Below are 21,154 nucleotides of genomic sequence, written 5' to 3'. Positions count from 1 at the left end.
GCATCGGTCGGCGGGTGGTGAGCAATTGTACTGTGCATCACTTGCTTTGTGTATTATTATTATCATATTATTATTATCATTTTATTTCAATTATTAAACTGTTTTTATCTCAACCCACGAGTTTTTTCTAACTTGTGCTCTTCCAATTCTCTCCCCCATCCCACCGGGTGGGGGGGGAGTGAGCGAGCGGCTGCGTGGTACTTAGTTGCCAACTGAAATTAAACCATGACACTCACAAATGCAGAATTGCTTGACATTAAGATTGAAATGTTGGTATCTGAAGTATTGGCTTCAAAGCACTGGCTATATTTGAATGTGTGGGTACATATATATGCATATATATGTCTGTATATAGACGTGTATGTATATATACATGTACGTACATACACATCTATATACACACACTTATACAAACACCTGTATTACTTGCAATGGCCTCAATGGCTGCTTTTAGAACACGTACACTTTCAGATATCTGTTCTTATTATGCTTTTGAATAATATAGAAATATATTATATCTAATTTTGTTATAACCTATTGGAAGCAAATAGCTCCTACACATACAAATTCCTTGTTTCTCCTGGACTGCTTTTGTTACTGATAGAAGTTATCTGAAACTTTGGGATGCATATATTTAAGGTCTACATCATTTCATGCATGATAGATGTTAACCATTTAATACCAAACAGAAAGCACTCATATTGTAATGATGAGTGCTAGCAGTGTAAGAACCTATACAAACTAGCACTAGCCATTATGTTTATCGGTACACTCGGACTGTGTGTCTTCTGCAAGACACAACAGTGTAAACCTGAAGTTCACAATTAACTTTAGCAGAATTTACACTAACATAATAGAACTATCACAGACTATGATAATCTTCTTGTTCTCTGATATGCAGAAAAATGCACACTTTTATAATGACTGATACTATTCCTGTGCTTTGAATGTGTTTTTAGAAGTAAAAAAATTTTTAAAATTAATTTTTCTTAACTGAGATTCTGTCACAAAGCCTGTGTTTACTTGGATGACAAGTAATGCTGGTTTTAATGTGAGAAAAAAAAACCATTGAAATATTACATCGCTTTTTCAATGTGTATAAAGTGACATCGGCATGTTTAACAGCTATATGAGAAAAAGACTAGTAACCAAACTAGTAAAACAATTCATTATCAGCCCCCGAGGAAAGACAAACTATGGGGTGAGTACAGCTAATTGAACAGTATCATAACCTGAACACTCCTACAATAATCAATGAGTAGCATCTCATTTGGGTAACTTGTAAACAGAGACCTTATTTTACAAACAGAGTTTTTTTTAAAGAAGAGGTTAAAATTTCATTCTGCAAAGAACTGCGACTAAAATCACGTCTGCTCCAAGCAGAATGTTCCATTTATGTCTGTAGCAGGCTACTCAATTATTACTGTTTTCTTTTCCTTATGTACTGACAGCCATTATGTACTGACAGCCGCTAATCGCCTGCATCCAAATATCATGGCTGAAGTCTACACTACTGACACCTCAAATATTTAGCTTTGAAGATTAATGAACATCAGATTATATCCAGCCTTTAGGACAGGGACCAGGCTGAAAGTCAAAGAACTTCAAATTTGATTACACAAAAATTATCCAGCAAATTTATTGATTTGCTTCCAAGGCAAACAACAATCTTTACAAGTACATGTTTAACTTTATACTCCCAAGCAATCAGTCCTAAGCATACACAGACAGCTTCTGCACACAAATAATAAAAAAATACGCTATTGGGCGAGAGAACTGAAAAGAACTGGTAGAAGACATTTACATCTAAAAGGATGCACACATGAACGTCTGTAAGACTTTCTTGTAAATTCTCCTATCTTCCTGGCTGCGCTATTAATCAATGCAGTTAATATAGATATGCTGATTTAAATCAGATGAAAGTATCATGTAAATGTTAGGCATCATTCACATACCTGCACACATCCCTGTATTTATATAGGTGCACATACATATTCCTATATGTATATATTAATGCACACATCCATGTCTATACACGTGTATCTATTCCTGTATGTATGTATGTATGTATATATCCCCACGGGAAGCGGGCATTTGACTCATTCAGTTCACAAACAAATTAGATAACAGCATTATAAATAACTGAACAAAAAAAGACCATTTAATTGACAAGCTGTATCAATCCGTTCTAATATCAAAAATAGCATGTTTAGAATTTTAGTTATAACACCATTAATACTCATGCAGTTTTATACAATGCCAACTCAACATCTGCTCTTACACTTTTTCTGCAATCAGAACTTGTGATTTAATTTTTCACCCGCTGAAAATAAAAAGTCATGGAATACCTCTGCTGTCTTTTTCTCAGTGGTCCCTCAAAGCAAACCCTATGCTTACTCTCTCAGCTTCTTCATTTTTTCACCTCTCTCTATGGAAATAAAATATTTGCAAGAGACAGACCCTACAGATTCAGTGGAACTTTACCCTGGGCAGTGAAAAGCGCACCTTGCTTTATCCCTCCTTACCAACGGTAATAAGCCGCCTCTCCTCTGGAAGTCTCTAATATTTTACAGCAGGGAAATAAAATTTCCCCTCCTCTGAGCACCTCAGAGTGTATTTCATAACTTCACTTACGTGCATTTGTAATGGGCTTAAAGATATTTAAGTATTCAACAACTTTTGCTTAACACATCATAAAAGTAGGAAATGTTACCTTTTTTTTAGGCAGTAGTTCGATAACAGTATGAGCCTTTGAAGCTACAAATAGATAGGGATGTTTGCTTTTATGCACCTTCTTATAATTTTATTTTTTAGTAACTGAAAGACCAAGTGAAAAGGTTGCAAAAAAATTAATCAACTTCAGTCATTTTATTCTACTGAGTATCAGACAGATAACCTAATGAAGCATTTTTCACTCAAAGTGAAAATGACTTGGTTGTGACTGGCTGGGCTTTAAGCAAGTGCTATCTTATTTACTGGGAAACTGGATTTAGCTTAACTTCAATTCCTGGAACAATACTGGAATAAATAAATAGTCAAACAGATTATTCCCAAGCATTTAGAGAAAACATGAAAATGTTATAGCCAACGCCAATACATCAAGAGCGAATGTCATCAAACCAATCTTCTATTTAAGTTAGTAAATTCTTTCTCACTGTCACATAACTTTCTTGTAAACCTTTATGGAAGCATAGTTCACCTGCAACTATTGTTAGGTGAGTGCAAATTGGTCAGGAAATCCTATATAGACATTGGTTATCAGTAGTTCACTGCCAGTATGGAAAAAGGTACTCAGTGAGGTTCCACAGGTGCCTGTCCTAGGTCCAGTTTACTACTTAGTATCTTCATTAAGGATCCGAATTACAGGATAGAAAAATGCTTTTTAAAATGTTCAAATGATACCAAACTAGGAAGAAGAGAAAGCATGTTGAAGGACAACTTCAGAATTCAAAACAATCTTGACAATTTCTAGAAACCACCTACAAAACACAGGATGCTACTCGGTGCAAAAAGCAAGCAACATATTGCATTTAGGCAGAACTAACTGGTGATCCCAGAATGGGGAACAGAATGGCTAGTTAACAGTTCTTCAGAAGAGAATTGAGAGATTACTGAAGAGCATAAACTGAATATGAGTGTGCAATTTATGCTGAAACAAAGAATGTAGATGTCACACCTGAAAACACAAATAAAAATACAACTTGTAAGAAAAGTAATCCTTCCGTTTTATTGATCATTGGTATGAACTCAAATTTTAAAACTGAATCCAGCTCTGGGTGTTGCAGGCAAGATAGACATGGCAACAGTTCAGAGAAAAACAGTGTGAATGGCCAGCAGTCTAGAAAATATGAAGAAATATTGAAAAAGGTGTGATGTTTCAGCTTTAAGAGAACATGGGGAAAAAACAGGACAATAACCTTTCAATTTAAAAACAAAAAAAAAAAGCCTGCAGGTTTTATGTTTTATGTCCAGGTTTTTGCTGGGAAATTAGGACATCTTTCAAAACACGGCCATTCTGTCAGACATTTACTGGAACTACACTATTTCCACAAAATATTTCAATTTCTGTGAATCTTCTTTTTTCTGAGAAAAGCCGTTCTATCTGAGAAACCAGCCACAACCTGAGCTCAAAGTTGGAATGGTTTCAACCCACAAAGTCAAACTTAAAAACAAAGATGTAGTGACTACACAAATCACATATATTTGAAGCAATGGTTAGGCATCCAGTACACTTAGGAATTAGAACTGGTTTTATTCAGTGACTTGAGGCTCACTCATCGCTTGTCTTCCCACAACATGAAAGGATTTTATACAAGCATAGGAAAACACCTTTTTTATACCCAGACTGCTATACACACACAAACCCCTCTGCCATGAAAGGTAACGTATGTTTTTAAATATAGAAACAAGGTTCATCTTGATATAAGAAAGTAATATTTTTTTACAGTGAGAACAATCATTCACTGTAACAGCCTCCCCAGGGATGCGGTAGCGTCCCCATCACTGGAGGTTTTCAAGATGCAGTTGGACAGGGTGCTAAAATAATCTCACCTAGGCTCCCTTTCCCATGAAAGGTTGAGCCAGAGGATCTTTCAAGGTCCCTTCCAGCCTGGGCTGTTCTATGATTCTAGTTACTTCTATTAAAATCTTTTCTAATTTCAGAGACTCCCAGTTTGAGGATACAGATACATGAATGGCGAAAAAGAGCTTGTTGTAAGGTATAACTCTGAAGCAAACACCAGTGTGGCAGTCACGTACAAACAAACAGGGTGTCATTTTCAGTCAAGAGAACCAGAAGGTAGTTTTTAAAAAAAGAACACGAAAATATAGGCTGTTTTATCCAAGTGTAAACTGGAGGCAGGATTAAACTGAATTACGTGTTCATACCTCTTTTAAATCAAGCCAGTTTGCGTAACTACAGATGCCATCCTACTCAAACACCTGTGGCCTGAGGCAGCATAACCAGTCTCTCATCAAAAACAAGCAAAAGGAAATAAGGTCAATCGCAAAGAACCTTTGTGCTAAAAAAATGCTTCCTTTAAATATGTGTTTTGTTTTTCATCCGAGTACTTTCAACTGTAGATGGAATGTCAACAGAGGAAACAGGTCTGTGAATAATTATAGACTTCTTTGTCTTCCTATTTGCTGCTCCAAAAGTTAAAATTGCAACAGTTTTAAAAACTTCTTTTAAATTATGGTTGCAAATCAATTTTACATTGAAATACTGTGCCCTGTGATGAAACACAAATTGCCAAGTATGACTGCCTCCATGCTGATACAATGTAGCTTTATGATACGTGACTTACCTTGTTCCTCATTGATGAGGCCCATATTTGCATGTGCTTGTGCCTCTCTTTTCCCACCATCAATTTTTATTAGTTGAGCAGTGTTAAAGCATTGCTCATAAAAGTAATTACTTAACCATTTGTCCTCAGGGTCACTGAAACAGTAGGCCAAGTTAAGTTGGTTATCGTAAACCTCCTCATAGTGCCCTTTAAAAACAAAAATTACAATCAGAATGTTAGATTATCATCAGCTTTCAGAAATCTTACATATTACAACAATAACCATATAATGAAAATAAAGAGCTATTTATATTTCCACCACTCAAATACCACCAAGTTCTCCTACATGTCCACTCAAAGAAAGATAAGGGGAAAGTGATAACCTTACAAATTAGGCAGAATTGAAAACTTATTTTAGCAAAACCACAATAAATTGCTCTCATTTCTGTATGCAAAACCAAAATTTAGTTCAATAAAACATGCAAAACCTGGATAAGACATTGGCTAGTCAAAAGAGAGAAGCTAGAGTGAGCAAAAAAGCACACAGTCACTGCTGCAAAAGAGTTTGTCTGAGCCACTGAGACCTGAAGAGGCACCGAGAGCTTTCAAAACAGGTCTAAGGTAGCAACTGTGGTGATGGAGATAAAGAACCAAACAAAACACTCTGCAAACACAGTCCACTAATTCATACCATTTTAAACGTTCAAAGTAAGACTAACAAGAAAGGCTTTGAGTTTTCATGTATATACTCATTTTTAGTACCTTATCACTCTTAGAAATTAAAGGACAAATTGAAATTTTACACCTTGTGCTGAAAAAGACAGTTCACCAAGGTATTGCTCTCAGAACAAATGTGGAAAGCAGGGGAGACTCAAAGTCACAGATCTCCTTTATGATCCGAGGAAAAAAAAAAAAACCAAACACATTTAGTTCCTACTTTATCATCTCAGACAGCTAAATGAACACACACTATCCCTAAAATTTATAAAAACACTGCAAGTCCCAAATCTAAGTAGCATTACAAAATTATCAACAAATATATTATTCACAATTTAAAATTACAGAATGAGAGCTTCTACAGAATTAAGAGTTATTTCTCTCAGAAAAGCACCTTTAAAAAAAGAAAAAATCCATGAAAAATGCTCTTTAGATTATTCCAAAACTGTATTAATTTGGAGTAGAGATCTAAAATTTACCTGACAACTCTTACCATACTGCTTCTCCCCAAGGGGGATTTGAAATATATATTCCCTACATGATGCAGAAGAATCTATGAGAAAATAAAGTACAGCATGAACATATATGTTTCACAGCTAAATTTATTGCTGGCTAAACTAAATGAATTTTCTTTCCAAACTCTGCTCATGTCAGATGTGAATGGGAATAATTAGCTAAAATTCCATTGCAGTTTTGGTTGGCTACTTACTGTATTTGTGGCTGTTAAATGAATGTAAGCCAAACAGCCAGTTCTTAAAAGAATTTTCATGTAGTCGGGCAAAGAAGGAGTTAAGAACCACAAGTCTTGCAGCAGGTAAGAGACCGTTTGGTTAAGCTAGATGTGTGAACAGAACTGCTTTGCTTTCAGGAGTTCTGCAGTTTGTAAGCTTTGCTCAACAAAGAGAGAAAAGGGGGAAAAGAAAGGAAAAAACCCTGCTACTCCTGGGTGTGGAGCACCACACAGAAATCAACTGGGGAAAAAAACCTGATTTCAATACAGGCAAGGTCTCACTCAAAGTCCAGATCTTTTCTAAGTGTTTTAAAACTATGATACCATATCAAAACACTTTGATCAAAAGATGCAGTTAAATTCTCTTCTTTTGTTATCTGCAGGAAGAATTGGGGAAAATCCAACTTTCGAAAAGGACTAATTTCTCGACCGTAAATTCTATCATCTATGTGAGTTGCTTGCATTGTTTGGAACAAACAGCATCAATTACTCAAAAAAGTACTTTGAATGCATCACTACACCACACAAGAGAGTGCTTCCTCAGCCTCATCTCTAGCATGTTCTGTCTCAAAATTAAAAGTGAAAAATTACATATGGTCTAATAGGAAGTAATCTAAACCTCTCATTCTGTTGTCATGACTAAGTTCTTTGACTTCAGAACATCTTGATAAAGCTCTTCAGTGTGTTGCACAGCACAGCAAGAACTTTATTCTGTCTTCTGAAAGAATCCTGTTACCACCTAAATCATGTCTGCAGTCTTCAAGAGGTTTATCTAGTATTTGTTTCTCCTCCATTTTTATCCATCTTGGCCATTTTAGAGAACATTGGCTGAATTTTACCTGCTTAAAACATTCCAAAAATCAAGCTGAAATGTCTTTTCCCCATTCTTGAACACTCTCTGGTTTTGTCTTTTGATTTACAAATTCATTCCTCTTCTTTAATGGTAAACAATACTTTTTTGTTGCTTTTGCTTTATTTATTATTTTGCTTTCCTATTTATTTTCTCAGAGTTTTTCCTCCATGAAGTGGTACCTCATATTTCTACCTTTTTAATAATTGCCATTAAAAGATGTAAAATTATGATTTTTGAACCAGTTTGTGTTACATATATTTCCATTTCTAGTATTTTAAATAAGGTAACACCCCTTCCAAGAAATTAGAATGTTTCACAATCTCTTTAGAACCACCAAAATAGAAATACCCCAGAAATTACATCTAGATTATTATCTCATCATTTGTATCTAAGGTTTGACACCAAAACATGCTGAAACATCAGCTTAAGTTTAGAAATTTGGCTTTGAGAGGAATAATTATCAACACATAGACTTCACATATTCCTAATCAGAACATTCTTCATGGCTGTAAGTTTTCATGCCTTTTGTTCCCCCTCAAGGCTGAAAAAGCACCTCGTAGGTACCTCTTCTTCAGAATATCCAGGAGCATATATCATATGAAACTTATTCATACATTAGAAATTAAGACTATTTTGATACAATAGCCTCATAAAAAATCTCTGCAAATGATACTGGAATGGAAGTAACAGAACTGGTTTGGGCTTAATATACATATATCTATCTCTGTGTGTGTGCACATATATATATGTAAGCACATCTATACATATGTATAGATGAAGAAGTCAAGACATAGTTGGGATTCATCCAAACTAACCAATTTAGATATAGATATGGGTTACCTAGGATCCCTTTACTCTCAATGAAAAAAAGCAGATAGTTCTTGGCTGTGATTTATCTCATCCCAACTTGAACATCTATTGCAGCACAAGGGGAGGACTTTTAAAGATTATCTTAAAAGTAAAAGGCAGAGGTTCCCATGACAATTACAAGTACATAAACAAATAACCACTTGAACAGAGAAATACAAAACCTAATTATAACCACTAACATAACGATAACAATACACATTATATATAGATTACAGCTAAGTGAAAATGAATTTAGAAGATACCGGAAGATACATACATATTGTTACAAGAACACAGTAAGGGGAAAGATAATTGGATTGTCATTGGGGTAGAACACTATATACAGATTTGTTGCCTTTGAAATCTTTGCTACAAAGTATCAAGGCACTAATGCTACATAAAATTACGCAAATAACTTCAGGTAGTGCCCTACAAATCTCAAGAGATGGAACTGACCTGAGGCAGACTATTGCTACTGCCACAGCTTTGATTGAATGAACTTTAATGTGACCCTCTGATGACTATCCTGCCGGTGAATAACAATGAGAAGTGCACAAAGACAACCATTTCTCTGTAATTGTCTTGGACAGTGGCTGACCAGATATGCTGGTCATAAAATAAACCCCAAAAGATAGACTTTTAAAAGCTGTATTGTCTTCTGGATTCAAAGTCTGATTTACAAATCAAGAAATTTGTTGAGATTATTCTGACAGTGGTAAAGCTAGCATGTCAGACTTGGTGAAAGTGAACTTTTACCTATATTAGAATAGGTAAATACTCTCCTCTATAAAATCTCCCATAGGTAATTCAGTCGTTAAAGCTTTGACCTCTCTGATTTTGTATAGCAAGTTCTATGCAACTGATAATAGAATACATGTAGACAAGTCATCTTTATGTTGATACAAAAAAATAATTATCTGCACCACTTATCAGAGAGGGAATGACGGCGCTGGAATGTGATACCAAATGAACAGAAAGAGAAGTTTGAATCACACAAGCAACTGTAAAACAGTTCCTGCAAGACAAATTCCTGTTTTTAAATAAGAAACAATTAAGAAAGCACATAGGTAAAGGTTCAAAGGCTGATCCTATTAATCTTTCAAAAATTACATTAATTTCATAAAACAGCAGAAGCTAAATTCGGGTCTTCCACAACATTTAAGTCACAGGAGTGTGAGAACACCATGAAGGTGAACATCTATCCAAAATGGCAGCTACACAGAAAAACAGAACTTGATGGAGCAGGCGGTGAGGCCTGAGAGTTCACAGTTTTGGACTTAAGATCTGAAACAGGGCTAAGAACACATCTTATGGGCAACCATCCAACAGAACATTTTTTCAATGCCAAATTACAGGAAGTAATATTTCACAAAAATTAAGCAGAAAAAAGTCATGCTATGTTGCAGTATTTGTTTTATAATAGTTTAATATTTTTATGTTTTCGTCACAGAATACAAATTACAGAAAGTGGACTTCTTTCATTTTGTTTGATCTGAACTTTCAAAATATTTTATTTTCATTGTCCTTTGCAATGGAAAACAACTTTGAAATTGGGTGTCTATGCACAAAAGGAAAGTATCCCTATCAAGTCTTGCCAGGATCAAATCCCTTCCACTTGAGCTCAAACATTAAACCCCATATGTTAAACACATATAGTATTTCCTGCTCTGCATCAGGATCTCTTCAGGTGCATCTCAACTGTCAAGCAGGATCTCCCCTTGTTATGCTCAAGCCATAGTCCCTGATTGGCACACTGAACAATATTTTTCTTTGCTCCTGGGCTGTTCTCCGAAACTGTTCCCTTGGCAAGCAAAGGTGTGCATGGAACAGAGGATCATTCAAATCCATGGTCTGCATGTTAGTAGCTAGACAACTACTACGTAGTGCAATGCACAGGGATAGTGAGGTGGAGTTTGAGTATGACAGTCCCAACAGGGCTAAGATAAGAGAAGAGAAACATACAGAAGATCTGCAAGCCATACTAGTGTGATTTAAGTACAACTACTGCCGCATCTGTACGATCTCCTTTGTGACAGGATGTAGTGGAAGAAAGGAAAAGAAGTACAGAAAAGGTCTATAGAGAACAGATGAAAACAACATCATGAAGAGATCCTGGCTTGGTATTTTCCTTGAAGAAGGAAAGAAAGAGGCTGTTGTTCTTGTCAATTGAAAATAGAACTTGTACTAATTTTTAAAATACGTGTATCAGAAAGAAATTTTTCAGCATCCATTTATGGCTCAATATTTTCCACTCAAAAAACCCACCAGTCAGTCATTTGTTCCTGCCAGATGAAGGCCATATAGAAACTTTTCAACAGCTGGTAACACTCATCTTCCAGTCCAGTTAGTTGCTTTTAGTGAGTATGACTTGATTATAACTGACCATTCACTCTTGAAGACATATAAAGGAGTGGCCTAAGATCAATTAAGTCACTGGAGTAATTTTTGATGTCACAATGAGACACCATTAATACTGGAAGTTTCATTTTTCTTTTGCCAGAGAGATCAATACCAGTGACTTAGTAGCAAGACAGCTGATGTTGTGAAGAATTCACACACGGAAAGATCCAGGATGGAGGCTGTTGGGCCAAAAAGAAGCATGAATGATAATAGAATACGGTGCTGCAATCAGTTTATTTCCACCTGGATCCATACACAGCAAAGAATCAGTCCCATTTGCTTGCTCAGGACAATCATGCCTCTACACCTACAGGTAGAGGACCACCCAATCATTCCTTCTTCCAGAAAGATTATCCATAAGCTAAACTCACACACAAATGAAGAAAGATTGCTGTGGGGTAGCATGCTAACACCATCAAGTTTCAGGCAAAGCTTCTGCTTCCTAGATATCAGGGTGTACACAGAGCACACCCCTCCCAACCCTGCTAGGTACGTAAGGGAATATATTCAATGAAAGTACAATCTATACAAAGATGCTAAGGAAACGGTCAGGATATAATTTTGCCAAGTAAGGATAAAGCTGTCTAATGATAACGATATAAGGCACTTAATTGGTAATCTGGCACGCTAAAGGGGGGCTCCAAACCATTGCAATGAAAACACACTACTGAAATTTTCTAAGAAATGCTGCTTCTGTTGAAGTCAATGGTAGTTCTACAAGTGGCTCTATTTTGAGAAGGCTTGTCTTCTTTCCTGGGCAGAGTCACTTCACTTTTTGTAAGATCATTATTTTTGTAATTAACTCCTCCATTGGTCTCTAGCAACTGCTGCGTTTTTTCCTGTGATACAATATTAAGTAGAGAAGGACATACCTGCTTAGAAAATAAAACAGTGTTCCTTTCCCCATCCCCCCAAAACCAAACAAAACTATGCCTCCTCCAAGCAAATATTAAAAGAGGTTTTGGTATGTTTTTCCTTTTTAATGCATAATCTCTTTCCATTTTTTTTTTCCCAAAATAGCATGGGTAATATGGTTATTGCAATGTTTCTAGCCCAGCCTAAGGCGTAAGTGTGAAATCTTACAGAAAAGCTTTCCACCGTAAAATGCCAGACTCTGTTTTCAACCTTAAGTATCCCAGACAAAGAAAGATTTTCCAGTGCAAACACATCAAATACTCATGCTTTCTTCATATACTTTATGAAAAGTCACCTCTTACAACAACAACAAATGATAACTCATACTGTCAAAAGTTTTCTCCACACTGAAGCGAGGAAAAAAGAGCCGAGTTAACACTTCCTTCTAATTCTGTGTGTCTGATATTCTCTAGAACAAGGGTCAGCAGCCTGTAGCACATGCACGGATTCAGCATTTAGCATACAGCATACCGCAAAGGTTGCGTGGGGTCAGGAACCAGGAGCAGATGGAATCTGGAAAAGCTTCCAGGTCTTAACTCCTACTCTCCACCAGCTGCCCCAATGATCAACTAATAAGCAGTGTCTTGCCCCTTTGAAGGCATGTTCATACCCAAGTACAGGTTCTGTGCACTGGCTTTGGCACAGTGAACGCAGCGATCTGCCGCTATAGTGCTGACTGTTGCAGCCACTGCACTGTGGCATTTTCCCTGGTTTTGCTCCCCTCCTCTGGCAAAGCAGAGCCTATGGCTGAGACATCTCTCCCTTTAATTGTTCTTGAGTTGTAACTTGCCTTGCATCCCCTTCAACTTGTACAATACAAGTAAATCAGCTCACTCTAGCAAGCACTGATCGTATGAGCTCTTCAAGGCCTCCGCTAGTCCTAGGTAAGGATTCAGTTAGGGTACGAGCCGACATTTAATATGTAATTCAGATGTAATCTGAGGAGCAACACTTTTCAAGCCCTTCTGAAATAATACTGGGACAGGTGACCTCTAATTTGACAAAAAACAAATTTGGCACACTATCACTGAGAGGCCGGCCCCAGTCTAAAACAGACGATTGATGCTTTATGGTATAATCTGCATACTATCAATTATTCTTCTGATAGGCTCAGTGCTAACTAACTAAATAAAAGTAGCCACACAATACTTTGACGAGACAATTCAAAGAAGTGGCTTAGCCTAATGAGCATACAGACCCAACAAGTAAATTAGCAATGCATTTTAAAACAATAAGACAGACTGTAGCAGCCAAGTAGTGATTTAAAGAATCAGTTACATTCATATGGTAAACTCTGTAAGAATACCAGCTTAAAAGTTTTAATTTCACTTTTAAATATTTTTATCTGAGGAACAGCAATGTTATCATTATAACGAACTGTTCTCCCAGGCACACATTACACTGGGTGCTGTTCAAAAATTCCAAAATATAAGTAGAAGACTTCTTAGTTGGATTTCCTTTGTTCCTACTTCTTCCCCATGACCCACCCAAACACACAGAGATGTAGAGTCAAATTTTGTCTGGGTCTTAGACAAAATGGACAAAAAGAATTCTATTCAGTTGGTGCACCTCTGTAGGGTACGGTCATCATTTGTTCACAGGGTGTCAGCAGCCAAAGGATATTTAGTTAGCAACCCTCAATGTCAGACAAGGATGGACTGCGGCTTCAAACTCTCCCTTCTGCTAACTAGCAGAACAGTACTGAGTAGGGGCTAGGGAGCTACGGCTCTTCAAAGGGATAGCAACAACGACCTGCCAGCACTGTATTAGACCTTTCAAGGACAATTATACCTTTAAGTGAAATTACTCTGAGCAGTACAATCAGGCAGGCAAGCAGGCAATTGGGTAGGCCATTCGGTGGCCTCAAAATATAACTTTCTTTTTGAAAAAAAAAGCAAACCCAACATTTTCGTACATGTGCCAAGAAATACTGTGTACATCAAATGCTGAGCTATGTAGATACATTGCTTTAGCATTGATCCTGCATTCTTCTGTAAAAAACTCTACAACTACACCAAGGAGCTTGGTTGATGGAGGATACCAACTACCTCCTTTTTTTTTTTTTTTCCAGGCTATTGAGACCAGAACTAGTAAAAAAGAGAGATTAGTCCATGATAATGAAGGAAGATCAAGGAATAATTAGAAACAACTCAATTTTGAAGTCAGAAACATTTACATTATTTGCATCAAAAAAGACCAAATAGGAATGCAGTCAAGTATTGCCAATATTTCTGCCAGCTTTTTTGGGATAATGCTGTACCTAGGGCAAAATAACTCTGTCAGCTCTTTTTCTGAGAGGCTGCAAGAATTAATGCTAGCTCTCCATTTTTAAATACTTGGGAGGTATTCAAATACAATGACAATGAGATTAAGTTGGACAGAAAAAAAAGATATTTCTTTTCACACAGTATAATATTGGCAATAGCCAATTAAAAAAAAGATGACTTCTGTATGATTTGAAGTTCAATCAAAATGTTCCACTAAAAATGAAAACAGACAGGACATTCACTGGTGTATGTAAAGGTAAACGGTCTGTACAACGTAACACCGATAAACAAAAAGTCACTATTTTCAAAACCAGCAGTAGAGAAAATAATTGCTCTTTGATAACAGCCTCCACATTGTGATGGATGGTGCCGATTCTGTTCAAGCAAACAATTTATGTCCAGCATTATTATGTCCTATAACTACAAACTATCAAAAAATGAAAAGATTAACATATTCCACCAATAAATATGGAAAGTGAATGAATACCTAGCTTTCTCTGTGCACTATGGCCACAGCCATAAAACTCTAAATTTAGGAGCAGCAGTTCAAAGTTATATTCACAATTAAGACAGCAACACTATGATACAAAAATATCAGGTGAGAAAAATTAGAAAAAAACTAAGAAAAAAAATAAGAAAAATAAGAAAAATTAAATAACAAATAAGAAAATTATTTACTGACATAGTAAGTGAAGTTTTGTTTTCCACTTACCACTTCTGGTTCAGAAACAATCCCCTCATGAAGTTTAAATTCATCAAAAAGCTTACAAGTCATGAAGATTTTTTTTTTTGGTAATTTATACCTGCTATCTCTTCTTCAACACAACTGTTAGCTCAGGACAGCATACCTGAGACAGGTAAACTTTCAGCTAGCCTAATATCAGTGACACCAGCCACACTGTGAAACTCTCACAGTTTGCAGCCCCAAATATTACTTTCAGCCTTTTAAGCTTGAACTGTGGTGGCTGAAGAGCAAATGCAGGTCAGCTGCTGTTGTGACTGCTACATCACAGTGAGTTCCAGCTGAGGTGAACTGCTGAACACTTCTTAAATGGTGTCAACTAGAGTTGTCAGGAGATCATAAGCCAGAGCCCCAAGCAATTTGATTAGAATCAGAGAGTAACTAAGGGATTAGTGGAACTACTGAATTAGTATTTGATGAGCTGTATAATTCATATGTTATCTTCACAGCACTACTAGCTCTAACACCTGCAACATGAATTAGCATCCACCCCTTCATGTGCCAGGTGACTCAAGCCTCACTTAAAACAAACAAGAGATTTGTGCAAAGGTTTGCACTGAAACTGGTGAAAAAATCAAAACTAACTATACCTTGATCTAGCAATTCAGTAAAGATGCTTGGCAACTCTATTGGCACGTTCTCATTATTTTCTTTCCTTTCATTTTAACCAACTTTAACAGGCAAGGTTGGGAGATCCATCCTCTTCTAGAGGCAAGATACAATCAGTCAGACAACCAGTGGTATCTTGGCCCTGTGAGAGGTGAAAGACTTCCAGAGCCCAGCACACAATGAATGCTGGGTTCAGCGAGAGAAAGGGCCCCTGCCTTTGATAGGGGCAGAAACTTGCACAGTCAGCAGCACCTTGACTCTGGGAGCGTGTTTGCCAACTCCGTTGTCACACATCAGTTTGTAACGCTGAAAAATACCATGCACTGAAGGGAGGCAAAACGCTCTCCTCAAGCAGCTGCAGGAAGCAGGCCCATCAAGATAAGCCATATCTACTACTTTTTGAACATCAAAGCGTTGGCAGTATGCTTCTGTCAGGGCAGACTGAGCGCAATACTTCTCTCTTGCACTCCTGCAAGCTACGGGGGTGCCTATTCAGGTTTTAGTCATACTCCAGACAAATCTGAAGATTCCTTCCAATCATGGCCTGGCTAGACTTCCTGCCTAGAATTACAGTGAATTAAATAAAGAAATACAACTTTTGGCTTTCGTAGTAAATATAAAATAAACATTTTAAATGAACATTTTTTTAAGTGCTGAAAGTTTTTTTTGTTGTTCCTTTTTTAAATGAAGTTGTCTGTTTCTAAATTTCAGTCAAAAAGCTTAGGTTCCAAACTCAGAAGCTTTATTGCAGATTTTCATATTTGTAATGAACAGAAATGCAACTTGAAACAAGACAACTATAGTGAAATCAGCTCAGCTATGAAACAGGATTGCAGTGCGAGCTTTACCTGCCTCCATCCCTACAATTATTCCAAAGGAGAAAGACAGAGTAAGTTATGTTACTATTCATAGTAAAAGCAAATGATAAACATGAGTGCTTAGTAAATAGTAGGCAGTAGAGAAAATACAGTTATTTGGAGTTATGTCTTCACTAATACCTAGTAATTCACAGGTGGCATGTTACATCTGTGTGCTGCATTTTATTTGACATGTTCACAATCCTTTTTAAGTCAGTCACAAATCCAAACACAGTTAGCAGACAGGGTATTTAATAAAATCAGATTTATAAAACTATTACTGCGTGAAACAGCATTTCACCTATTAAATTTTTCTAATACAAAACCAGCTACTCAAATCAATAGAGAAAGGAAAACAATAAATAATGAAACTATGAGAAAATAACTGAGATGTTATCAAAACTATAAATACATCAAACATTTCTGACGATATCATAATGCACTCTACATGTTTTTCCCCCTTTTTTTTTTCCTTCACAAAACCTCTCCCGATATCTGCAGTTCCTAATCATTTATTCTATAAATACAGCTCAGTTGACTAAGGCGGAAATGTGCTAAGATGCAGCAACGTTTCAAATTCATACATGAAACAATTTGGAAGCTTCCCCCAGGCATTCGCGGCTGCGGCTCCCGCTGCTCTGCTACCCACAATCCCCCCATTTACCTGCTCGCTGGGCTGCCTCAGCCCTGGTCAGGAAGTGGTAAAGCTGATCCAGCTTATCAGGCTGCTCCTCCAGGGACTTCTGCTGCCATATGGCTGACCCAGGCCCCGCAGCCTCCCTCAAGGCATCCCACTTCTGTATCAGAGTGAAGAGCTCGGAGAAGGACTTGTGATAACCCTGTCGCAGCATGTCTATGCAGATGTTCTTCTTGTATGAATTCCTGTTACTGGGAATAGGAAAGATAGATTTTTAAGCCTTTAAACCTGTATTCTGTTCTCCGCCTTACCAAAGAAGTACAGATAACTAAAATGGCTTTCAAGAAGAGACCTCTGCAGTTCAGGGTATTCAGCGGGGAAGGGGTATTTTTTCCCCCACTCAGAAAGCGTTCTGCTAAAATACGATTACAAATGTCATACCCTAGGGAAGTAAATACGGCGATAATGAATAAATACCTATATATATTGAAAACGTGTCAAAAATATACTGGTATTCTTTAGCTGGTATTGGTAAAAAAGGCTGACTGATGGGAAAAAAGACCCATGTTTACATTAGCTCATGAAAACACAATGAACTCTTAGTTTGCTTTAAAACAGTGCACAGGGAAAAACGAGGCACATTCCACATGTCAAAACAATGTATATGTTAAATAGTTTTGCTGTAGGACACGATGGCTTGGGTTAAAACGTCAAACAAATGCTATGCCAGAAACATAATCATTAGATATTATTTTGCTTCTGTTTAGCATACAACTTCAGCTCGGACTGGTTTACTGATGCAAAAGTTTGATAATTTCTCCCTAATTTTAAAATCAAATGATGCAATGATGAATTTGTATCAAAATTATCTCATTCATAAACTCTGACAAGATATACATATCACAAAGTTGTGTAATCAAATATTCTCAAGAGGTAATATATCTTTTGAGGTATTATTTATGGAAATAATCAAAATATTTCTTTTACGTGGCATGAAACAATCATTGTGTCCTATCCTGGAGAAAACTATGAGTCCAAGGGGACTGCCTGCAACACTAAAGTAGCGATGTAAAGGTTTGCAGGCGTAGGTATCTAGTGTGAGAAAACAAACCTTTGTCGCAGTAAAATGGCAAGGACCCAGATGCGTTGATCTTGTTTTGTATATTCCATTGAGTTTCCAAACTGTTTTCAAGACTGTCTGTTTAGATTAAAATCCATTTAACTTCAAATTCTCAGCAGCTTTAAAATAAATATGGAATTCTGAAAACTGAGATTTATAGTGTATATAATAAATTCAGATGACCTCATGCTAAACAATAGCCTAATGAGACTAATACTTCTAGCCTAAAAAGAGCTACTGCAGTTCCTTAACAACGTTAATAAGATGGAAGTGATGTAAAAAACTTCTTAGCTAGATGTCAATGAAATAAACAGTAACGTGAGACGTAAGAAGTAAATCATCTGCATTATTTCATATTTAATATGATTAAAATAAAATGTATTAATTACTACATAGATGCACATTAATCCTTCACATGTATTTTTTACATTTCAGTTGCAGAACTGAACACAAAAATATTACAAAATCCCGATACGATTTAGACTGGACAGTACTGAATTTATGTGTAATACATAAATAGGTGGGTTTTGAGATTGAAAAGCACACATTGGTCACACAGACAAGGGAAAATATATAACTATTCTGTACCAGAAAACATTTGCAACATTTATGTTAGAAAAGTAAATGAGAAATATCTTTAAACATTTAAATTTTAATTTGCCAGAATATGCTATATTTGTCATATATCAGATGCACAGTATATAGCTTAAAAATACTGTAAAGATAATGTTAATATACCGTACAATGTATTGTCTATTCTGTATATGGAATGCTTTGGTTTTTGTTTTAAAATTCTATCTAACTGAAAAAAATTGAAGAGTATAGGTAAAAAATTCCTACCAACTTTCAAAGGCCTAGGACTGAATCCTACAGTAATATAACTCAGAGCAGTGGAATAACAATCTGCATAGCAGACACACACACGTGCATATTTATTTATATAATGTGATCTATATATGTGTGTATGTGTGCATGCATTAGATAATTAGATGTACTGGAAGTAAACAAGAAAGTACTGCTAAAAGATCTTACAGTGACTAAACAAAACGTCAATTCAGTTAATTTTTAACACTCACTGCCTACTCAGTGAGCACAGTACCAACATTAGTAGAAATAGAAAAACTGTGTCCATGTAACATGCTATTTCCTGTAGACCGATGCATTTGACTTGACGTCAAAGCACATTTTCCCCACAAGACAGCGTTATTAGCAAACCAATACAGGAAAAAAAACCGTACAGTAAAATAGGTCAGTTTTAAAAATTAGTGTCAATATTCTTTTAATAAATCCCATCCCAATTAATAAAGAAATTAAAATAATGCTGAAGTAATCCTATGGTACAGAGCACATTTTTTTCTTAGGGAAAGATAACTGATTTTAACTCACAAGCAATGAAGCTATCTGCTGTATAACCATTCAAATTTTAGAGGCATGAAGACAGAAGTTCTCTCTCAGTTATACTTAAAAACAGAAAATACACAAAGCGCAAAATAATACTACTATTGTTTCCTCAAGCTTCTGCAATATATAAGCCACAAGTGACTGATCACACACAAACAATAAAATAGGGCTAGAAATGAATGATATTACGGGGATGAATGGTATTTGTGACACCTAAGAGAGCTTGACCCTGCAACGAGTTCTGAAATTGTTTCAGTTATCAAAGTGGTTCCAGATGAAAATGCCGGTGTCCCTTTTTCCAACAAACAGTGCTTTCGAACAGAGGAGTAGTGTAGGTGACAGCAGTAAACTTTTCATGATATCTTGAGATAAACTATAAATCCTCAATCCTCAAAATCCTTTTCATACTGCTTTTCATGATGTCATGCAGCATGTAAAATGAGAGGTTAAACAGAACATCTCATGTTTTACATAACCGAAGATTACTTTATTTCTAATATCAGTATCAAAAACTGATACCTAATTAAATGTACAGGATTTATTTTATAAAATCCAACTGTTAACAGTATGTTTCTACTACATTAATAAACCAGTTTACGCTAAACCTTTTGAGCCTTACTACCTAATAAATTATGATATATTATTAAACAAGTAAGCTTGTTTCTCTGCATTGCGTCCCCACCGATTTTGGGTTTCCTTTGAACAATGATGTTACTTCACGGAGCAAAATGAAAAAGGACTGGCCTTTCATTTGGTCGGCGGCGTTCGAGAGGTTTAACGGTCTCTGGGGGCATCTACTGGAAATCCGGAAAACTGCAGCCAGGACACGTTAATCGGGCGGCTGTCAGCGCAGCGGGGCACGGCTGCGGAACAAAGGCAGGCACCGGCGGGGGTGAAAGGCAGGGGCGCGCAGCGCTGCGAGAGGCGCAGGGGAAGAGCGCAGCGGGGCTGCGCCCCCCGCGCTGCCACGGCTGGGGCTTGCGCTACCCAGGGCCACAAGAGCGCGGTGCCAAAAAGGTGCAGACGTTGCCCGCGCGGCCGCCTGCAAGCAATTAAACTAGTCGAATTAGAATGAGCAGGCAGCTTTGTAACGTTAGCTGTGTTTAATTTTAAAATTGAACCGTGGTACGAACATAAACCTAAAGTCCTCTCTCCCCTTTGAATGATCACATGCGCACGCTAGCAGAAAAAGACTTCAGATGCATTTTTTTAAAACAAATTATTTTTTAAAGAAATCTGGAGCATATCTATGTATTTATGGTTAAAACAAAGAGACCAAATAGTCTGGTTTTAATTTAAAGCAGATTTTATTTTTTTTTTAATCCATGAAATTCAACAGATGAAAACCATAATACTTAACACAAACATAGACGATGCTGAGAATCCACCGTTCCTCTGACTGCACGCTCATCTCTGTCATTACCGAAACCCTGTTGATGTTGCTAGACGTTTGTTTACACAGGCTGGGTAGAACACTGAAACGAGGTCCACTGAGTGGGTCTGGTGGGTACCCCTGCGTTTGTCGTGTGGGTGGGGGTGGGGGGGGGGCGGGGGTGGGTGAGGATGGGGGGCACGTGGCAGAAGAATTTTCAGCACCAAATAAATAACCACCAAAAGTTAAAGTTGCCATTGTAGTGGTACCATGTTATAGATGATGGTCTCATGTAGTATAATATCACCCCGGTGGAAGCAGCTATTTATTGAATGTGGATCTGCGAGCCTGAAAAGGCACTGCTATTGTTAACTCTGTGCTTTAAGCGTACCTGGATATT

The 21,154-nt window shown here is 37.0% G+C and overlaps 1 protein-coding gene across 1 annotated transcript in view; it reads right to left on the bottom strand.

Annotated features, from left to right (window-relative positions):
* The window catches only part of TTC29 (tetratricopeptide repeat domain 29), a 93,204-nt gene that overhangs the window by 57,187 nt on the left and 14,863 nt on the right, over positions 1 to 21,154 (bottom strand). Inside the window, exons 4-5 of the mRNA XM_019472332.1 lie at positions 16,889 to 17,112; positions 5,307 to 5,492 (exon numbers count right to left, since the gene is read on the bottom strand). Coding sequence (XP_019327877.1) covers positions 5,307 to 5,492; positions 16,889 to 17,112 — 410 coding nt within the window. The remainder of the gene's footprint in view (positions 1 to 5,306; positions 5,493 to 16,888; positions 17,113 to 21,154) is intronic.

The sequence above is a fragment of the Aptenodytes forsteri genome, unplaced genomic scaffold, assembly GCF_000699145.1.
Source record: "Aptenodytes forsteri isolate BGI_AS27 unplaced genomic scaffold, ASM69914v1 Scaffold227, whole genome shotgun sequence".
Taxonomy (NCBI): domain Eukaryota; kingdom Metazoa; phylum Chordata; class Aves; order Sphenisciformes; family Spheniscidae; genus Aptenodytes; species Aptenodytes forsteri.
Note: the sequence above shows the minus strand (reverse complement) of the source record. Positions and strands in the feature narration are given on the sequence as shown.